At 60.2% G+C, this 7,516-nt stretch overlaps 1 protein-coding gene across 1 annotated transcript in view; it reads right to left on the minus strand.

Moving 5' to 3' along the window:
* Positions 1–4,148, minus strand: part of ADRBK1 (adrenergic, beta, receptor kinase 1) — a 13,965-nt gene extending 9,817 nt beyond the window's left edge. The window contains exon 1 of the mRNA XM_010837831.1: positions 2,202–4,148. Within this exon, the coding sequence (XP_010836133.1) occupies positions 2,202–2,284 (83 nt within the window). The 5' untranslated portion in view covers positions 2,285–4,148. The remainder of the gene's footprint in view (positions 1–2,201) is intronic.
* Between the last annotated feature and the right edge of the window lie 3,368 nt (positions 4,149–7,516).

Below are 7,516 nucleotides of genomic sequence, written 5' to 3' on the forward strand. Positions count from 1 at the left end.
GTGACCCTCCCTGAGAACTGTCTCCACCAGGAGAGCAGGGTGCCGATTACCCAGACGGCCCTCTGTGTCCCCATCCTGTACTCCAACGGACAAGAGCCCCAGCTGAGGGCCAGGGGCCCAGTGGCCCTGAGCTACCACTTCAGAGCCGGTTCCGTCCCAGAAAGCGAGGACGCCCTCCACGGCCGTGGGGACTCCAAGGCTGGGCAGTGGCCCTGAGCCAGGCTGGCACAGCCTCCCTCCTGGGGGCCACATACCTACTCACAGTCACCACCAGCCTCCTCCAAGAACACGGCTCCCTGGTCCTGTGGGACTTGCAGGGACTCAGGAAGCGAGACCCGACCCCAAAAGCCCCCCAAGCACTTAACACACATCAGGAGTTTAAAAATCTGTGACACTGAGCAAGATCCAGCCCCTGCCCCGGGCCTGCAAACTAGAGATGGGAGCCCAGGGAGGCTGCGGGCCGCAGCGTGCGCCCATCCCTTCAGGCCCCCAGCCTAGCGGAGGGCAGCTCAGGGCCTCCCGTTTGGACGAGGACACAGGCTGGGCGATGTGCTGGCTGGAGCACAGCAGGGGGGCCCAGTCCAAGGTAACGGAGGCTCAGCAGGTCCACGAGACCAAGCAGCCAGGAGGTAGGGGTGTGTGGCCCCGGGGATCCCACGGGGGCCAGATTTCTCCTGGGAGGCGGACAGGAGGGCTGGGCCCTCAACCGCTCTGCGGTTCAGCTCCTGGGTCTCTGTGTCCACATCCCATTCCTGGGTTTCAGGACCTCTTGGTCTATGGAAGGGGATGGTAACGAGCAAGAAAGACGTATCACAGAATGTTGATCCTCCACGGAGGGGGACGGTCAGAGGGGTGGTCAGGGGCATGTCCAGAGACAGGTAGGTGTGGGTGACAGGCAGAGCGACACCAGCCTATCAGATGACCCCATGGGGCAGCTGGGTACGGCCTCTGCAACAGTCACGGGGAAGCTCCGCCCCACCCCCCAGGAACCAGCAGGACTGGCCCAGGCTCAGCAAAGGTGGCACACGATGGGAATGCCCAGCTGGGAGCAGGGCCTCCACTTCCCTCTGCGGGGCCCTGTAGGCTGGACACACCAAGGCCAGGGAAACGGGCTCTCCAAGGGTCTGCCTGAGAGCCAGCAGAGCCAGCAGCTCTTCTCTGGGCACCATGCCGGGCACAGACCTCCTCCTCCCTCCCAGGGGCTCTGCCTGCTGCCGGCTGGGCCTCGGGCACAGCAAGCTACACCCCGCCTCCCTCAGAAGACCGCACAGAGTGGATGGCCACAGCATTCTTCCCAGCCCGCAGCACTTCACTTTCTTCCTTAAAAAGAAAAAAATGTTTTCTAAATAAAATAAACAACCCCCCAGCCCCAACCCGAACCAAACACGAGGTCAACCTCGGCAGTCCTTGAAGGGGAGGCCTCCAGGCGGCAACGTTAGGGTTTCCTGTCTGTTCCCACGGGGCTGGGGCCCAGGGAGCTGGCAGGTTAGGAAAGCGTGTCGTGGAGGACGCTCCTGCCAGGGTGGCAAGTACAGGCTGGCACGGGAGGCGGTGGCAGCCTCCTGGGCTGGGTCACCTTTGTTTCCTACCCCGGCGCCCTGATACTGGCAGAGTCTGAGTGGCGATGGGCCCACAGCAGCATTCCTGACCCCACCCAGGTCAATGACTCTGATATCCAGGAGCATGCGGGCCCCCAGATGGACGTCGGACTGTCAGGGGAGCCCCGTGCCTGCATCATTCCTCCGTCCCTGCCCCCGAAGGACCCTCCGCCTCCCAGCCTCTGGGGGGAAGGGGCTCGGCCGCCCTGGTTCCTGCAGTTGCCTGGTGTCCAGGCTTGGGCTTCAAAAGGCTCTTCCTTCCCCCCTCCCAGAGGCCAGGCCAAGTTACAGACTTTAAATGTCCAGCTTCCCCATTGTAAAATGAGGATGTCAACAAACGCTGAATCGCCAGCACTGAGCTGACCGGGAAAGGCAGAGAGCGCACGGCGATAGGAGAACGCGGCCTATCGCGTCAGGCCTCCTTCTCCTGGCGGGAGCCCCCCTTCTAGAATCTGATCACAGCTGCCACGTCCTCAGGGAGTGGGGCTACAAAGGGACCCTTCCCCAGGGCTGCGCCTGTAAGCCTCTCCCCGAGCCTGAAGGGCTAGAACTCCACTCTGCTCACAGACCAGCCCGGGGAGCCCCGTGGGCAGAGCCCAATACCTGCCCTGCCAGGAGCAAGGGCCCCTGGGTAGGAGCTGCCTGGAGGCCGGGGAGACAGCACTTCCGGCCCCCCACCCCAGCATGGGCTGGGGTGATGGGGCGGCAGGGTGAGGGCTGAGCGGGAGAGCTTCCGGCACTTTCTGGCACCACGTGGTTCAAGGGGAGAGCTAAGTCCCTCGCTCTGTGGCACGGCGGCCTCCCAGATGACGCCCACTCGGTCACAGACCGCAGCCTTTGTGGATGGGGAGGGACCTCAGGGTCAGGAGCAAACATGCTCATCTTGATGGTGAGGAAATCGAGGACAGAAGAAACTGAGAAGCAGCACACCCTGAGTCCCAACCAAGCCAGTGGCAAGAAAATGTCCAGTCCCCGCCTGAGAAAGGGGCCCCCACCAGGCGGGGGCCTCCCCTAGCCTCTTTGGGAGAGCTGGGTGCAGGGTCCCAGGGGACCCTGGACTTGTATCCTGGCTGTGGGTGCCGATCAGGCTGGGGCAGCCCCAGCTGGCACGTGGCAGGGCCAGGGGCCACGGTTCCTGTGCTCCTGGGTGACAGCATGCTAGAGCCACGGTGCAAGCTTGCCTGGGGGCTCTGCACTCGGGGGCAGCCACGCCAGGAAGCAACACGCTCTGGGAGAGACGGCAGGCAAGCAGAAGACCAGAGGCTGTCGCCACGGCCGGGGCACTCCTCTGGGGCATTTCCAGGAAACCTGGCACCATGGTGCCAACCGGTATGAGGAAGTCCTCGGGGGCTTCTGATGAATATTGCTCAATGACTCTCCTCAGGGCTGACAGCATCCTCAGAGCTCGAGGAAGGATCGCATACCAAATGGGAAACAGCGGCCGAATCGGCCAGCTCTGGACAAGTCCAGGGCCAGGGAAGAGAAATGACACCATGCGGCACCGCACCCACGAGCCCACCGAGGCATGGCGGCCACAAAGTGACGGCTCGCGGGAAAAGACGCTCCGGTGGCCTTGTCGCACCCCGCTGCTCACTGCTCTCGGCCCGTGACAACAAACCCGGAACAACTTCCAGGGCTCCCTGCCCTGCACTCCCAGGAAGAGAGCTATCTGGAACCCCAAACCCAGAATGGCCTCCCTGCTCAGAGAACAGAGCAGCAGACACGTCAGCATCAGAAAACCCACTTCGGAAACCCTGCTTTTCAGCCAGTCGAGACACTACCCTGCCTGTTAGCAGCGATGCAGAGGGCAGGTTACTGTCTTAGAAAAGTCTGCAGCCAAACGCCTCATTTTTTAGTATCTCCTGTTTGAAACAGATGAGGGATAACTTGAGTATAACTCTGTCTTCTGTGATCAGCAGAGGACATTGGTCCCTTGGGACCACGGGGAAAAAAGAAGGGCAGGTGTGGGACTTCCCCAGTGGCCCAGGGGTTGAGATTCTGCACGCTCAACGCAGAGGGGCCCAGGTTTGATCCCTGGTCAGGGAACTAGATCTTACATGCAGCAACAAAGATTCCTCGTGTGCTAACTAAGACCCAGTGCAGTCAAAAATAATAGTAATAATAAGGGCAGGTGTGATGGAGGTTGTGTGTTCTTCAAAGCCTCTCAGGTCCTCTTGGCTTCTGCTGTCTGTTCCAAGGCAGGAACATAATATCCTGGAGGCTCCAGCTGTGTGCACACAGCCCGACCCCTCTGCACAGCCTCCCCAGGTGCCCACGGCGGGCAGGAAACGCCGCCCCAGACTGTGCCTACACCTGACGTCACCAGGAGTTTACTACTAAGGACTTATCGTGCATTAATAGGGCACGTTATTCCTGGCTTGACAGAGCCCAGATTCCCCGGCACAGATTCCAACCTGTCAAGCTCATGCTCCCTTCGAATCCATTTACTGAGAGACGGCAGGCGGGCGAGCAACTTAATGGCAAAAACGTGAAACCCTATGATCTGGAAAGGAGAACAGATGGGGAAAGAGGTCCTGGAGACCCATTCCTGGGGAGAGTGGGGGTGGGGGTGGGGGGGAGCTTCGAATACCTGGAGGGGATGAGTGCCCTAAAAGATAATCTTGTTTTCGGAGGCGGGGGACGGCTGGAGGCAGAGGAATAGGGTGGGAAAATGCTGCTACTGGAGCGGAACGTTCTGGGTAAGGGATAAAGGATGCAAGCAGCAGGGTTTCTGCTGGTGAGGGAGAAGCGGAGGGAGGAGGAAGCAAGAGACCACTGCCTGCGCTTCTTCCCTCCGCAGACCAAGGGCAGGAAGTCCTGGGAGCAAAGAGTTAACAGGAACGAAGAAGCAGTGGAGGAAGAGCCGCGGGTCTGGGAGACAGGGAAGCCAGAAAAGGGCAGGAAGAAGGAAATTCATGGCGGGGGGAGGGACCGGGAAAGAAAGAGGCAAGAGAAGGAGAGGCTGCAAGAGGCACCCGGCTCTGACATCTGCCACTGGGGCTGCTGCAGTCACCAGGGAGAGCTGGGCATCTCCTGGGACCGCCCAGGCCGGTCTCCTCTGCCAGGAGCCCAGAGATTAATTACATGAGGCCTCCGTGGTCATATTAAGCAAATGACGATCATTGCGGGACCGTGGCCGCTGCTGGGAAAGGCAGACAGCAGCTTCTCTGGAGAGCGGCACTCACCACAGACCCCGAGAGCCGAAGGCGCATGGGGGGGGGGGTGTGTGTTGGGGGGTCCATCGGTCAAGGGCAGCCCCCTCATTGGACCGAGGTGGAAACTGAGGCAGGCTCGGCCAGGATAAGGGGTATCCCTAGGGCCCAGGTGAGCTGGCACTGCAGCGTGATTAGAAGCCGGGTCTCCGGACTCCTGCCACACAGCTGCCTCCCTCTGCCAGAAGGGCGAGAAATGAGTCTGTCTCCTTTGGATTCTATAGAGTGACAGAAGGGGAGGCCCCTGTGCCAACTCGAAGTGGCCCTGTGCCCAACAGCTCCTGTTCCCCAGCCCTGAGAAGTCAGAGCTGTGAGCCAGCGCAGCTCCCAGCCAAGCCACAACCCAGGCACCAGCCACAGGGAGGCTGCCAAGATGGACCACCCCAAGGTGGAAACAGCTCCAAATGGCACCTTGTCCTAGGGAAACCATGGCCTTCCTCCCTGACCCCAACATCATGGCTGAGGGGAAGATGTGACCCCAGGCGGGGAGGGGGCTGGGCCCTGTGAACCAAGACAGCTGATGGCGCGGGGTCTGCCCCGTGGTTTCCAGGCCACCCTCCCTGGGCATGGGGGGCCAGCTGGCACACATTCCTCAAGAGAAGGACCAGGGTGAGCGCAGAGGTCCGGAAGGGAGTGTGGAAGACAGGAAGCACAGCGGGGAAAGAGCACCTGGGAGCCCGGAGACCCCAAATTCAAACACCACCTCACCTCTGCAAACAAGTCTCTTCCCCTCTCCGAGCCTCAGATGCTTCGACTTATTAAGTGGGAAAATACCACCTGCCGTGCCCGTTTCCTATGGTTGTGAAAAGGATAAAACGGGGTACAAAGCACTTTGCAAACTGGCAACTGTAAGATACAGTCAGAACAATCTTCAGGGCAAGAGGCATCAGCCCCAGGGGGTGTGCAGAGCATAAGGCAAAGGGCTGCGTACCCTCCGAGGTGGAAAGTGTGGATTCCCAGCCCCTGCCCAGCCTCAGCTCACGGCGAGGGCCCCGAGTGCATCTCTCAGGTGCCGGCCATCCACCAAAGGTCGCGCCGCCAGATGGCGACCCTACCTGAGGACCCCTGACCCCTGGCTCTCGGCCTCCTGCTGCTCCCCTCAACCTCACAGCCCCCCTGCTTTCAGACACCACGCGGTCCTGCTATTTCTTGAGCAACTACTACATGTAAGACATGACCAACCTCACGGGCTGGTTTTTTGGATCGGCTGAGATGACAGATGTCAGAAATAAATAAATTATCATGATTTCCACCACTACTCCTTTCAACGCGGTCGATATCAAGGGTGTAATGGGGACAGAAAAAGAGGAACATCTTGTTTCTCAGGGTTCTAACACCTGCAGAGCCAAGCCAAGGCGGGGCCCCACCGCCAGCAATGCATTCTGGGGCGAGATTACCCAAACGCAGAGAGTTCCAGAAAAAGCCCCGCCTCACGCTTTGCTGAAGTCCAACCTGCTGGAGGGTCTCGAGGCCGTGGCCACCAAGGAGAGCTGCTGGGCGCCCCAGAGGCCAACTCCCCCATTTCCTCCCTCGTGGCTTTGTCATTTCTGAACTCATTTTTGTTCTAACTGTCGCTGCTCCCCGGACAGCCCCCGGCTGGCAGTCAGTCTGGTTCCTGTTTTGAGAAATCTGATTGCAAATGTCTTAGAAAAAAGGGCCCTAACAGCCTTTGCAAAACGCAGACCAATTTTCCTCTCCCAGGCCTGGTGTTCAGTCAATCCGAAACCCAGTGAACGGGCAGGAGAAAAGCACTGGAGACGTCGGCACGGTACCCACCCCTCCCAAGCCCGTTTGGGCCCCGCTTCACTCAGAATGCCACAGAGTCACAGCCGTTATTTCACACCATCCACATTTCACAGATGAGAAAACTGAGGCCCAGAAATGGGAAGGGACTTGCCCACAGTCACATAAGACCAGGACGGCTAGGATGCGCCCAGGGTCCTGGCTGGCAGGGCATATGGCTCTTCAGGCAGAATGGCCAGGCCCGGGCTCAGGCTAGAGTGGTGGACCCAACGTGGAACCACAAACCAGAAGCCCTGATTCTGGTGGCCAGCACCACCCTGGCTTACCTGTGACACTGGGCAGGCCACTCATGTCTGGGCCTTCAGCTTCCCTTTCTGTTCCATGGTGACAAAACCACCCCTGACCGACTGGTCCCCTGGGTTGTTGCGAGGCTCAAGGGATGGGAAAATACTCTCGAAGCCATAACATGCTGGACAGCCTCAGCTACCGTCCCTACGCTGTCCACTCCTGCGCCTAAACCCTGAGCAGGTGAAACTTGGGTATCAGGTCAGTTATCTCACAGAGAGGAGACAGCTGTGATCCAGCTGCTGCAGGCGTGCTGGGACATCCCCTGGCAAGCAGCACCCCTGGGGTACCACAGGCAGGACTCTTGCCAGAAGAGGAATTCCAGGGGAGAGGGACAGAGCCATGGGGTGCACACTGGACCCTGCTCCCCACCGCTCCCCCAGTCCCCAGAGTACTCTCAATTCCCACCCCAAGCCCGCGGGAAGACCGAGGAAGATCCCCGGAAGACTGGTCTGCCCCGAACCTCACAGAAGGGTCCACCCGAGGGGGCCAGGGTGGGGGCCGGTGGAACCCCAAAGGGGGTGGTGCTGGGAGTCGGGGCAGCGACAGGATGGACGACACAGTCGGGCTCCGGGAGATGGGCAGGCAGAGGCGGGGGACTCCGCGGTGGGAAGGGGG

The sequence above is a fragment of the Bison bison genome, unplaced genomic scaffold (genome assembly GCF_000754665.1).
Source record: "Bison bison bison isolate TAMUID 2011002044 unplaced genomic scaffold, Bison_UMD1.0 scf7180017864080, whole genome shotgun sequence".
NCBI classification, from domain to species: domain Eukaryota; kingdom Metazoa; phylum Chordata; class Mammalia; order Artiodactyla; family Bovidae; genus Bison; species Bison bison.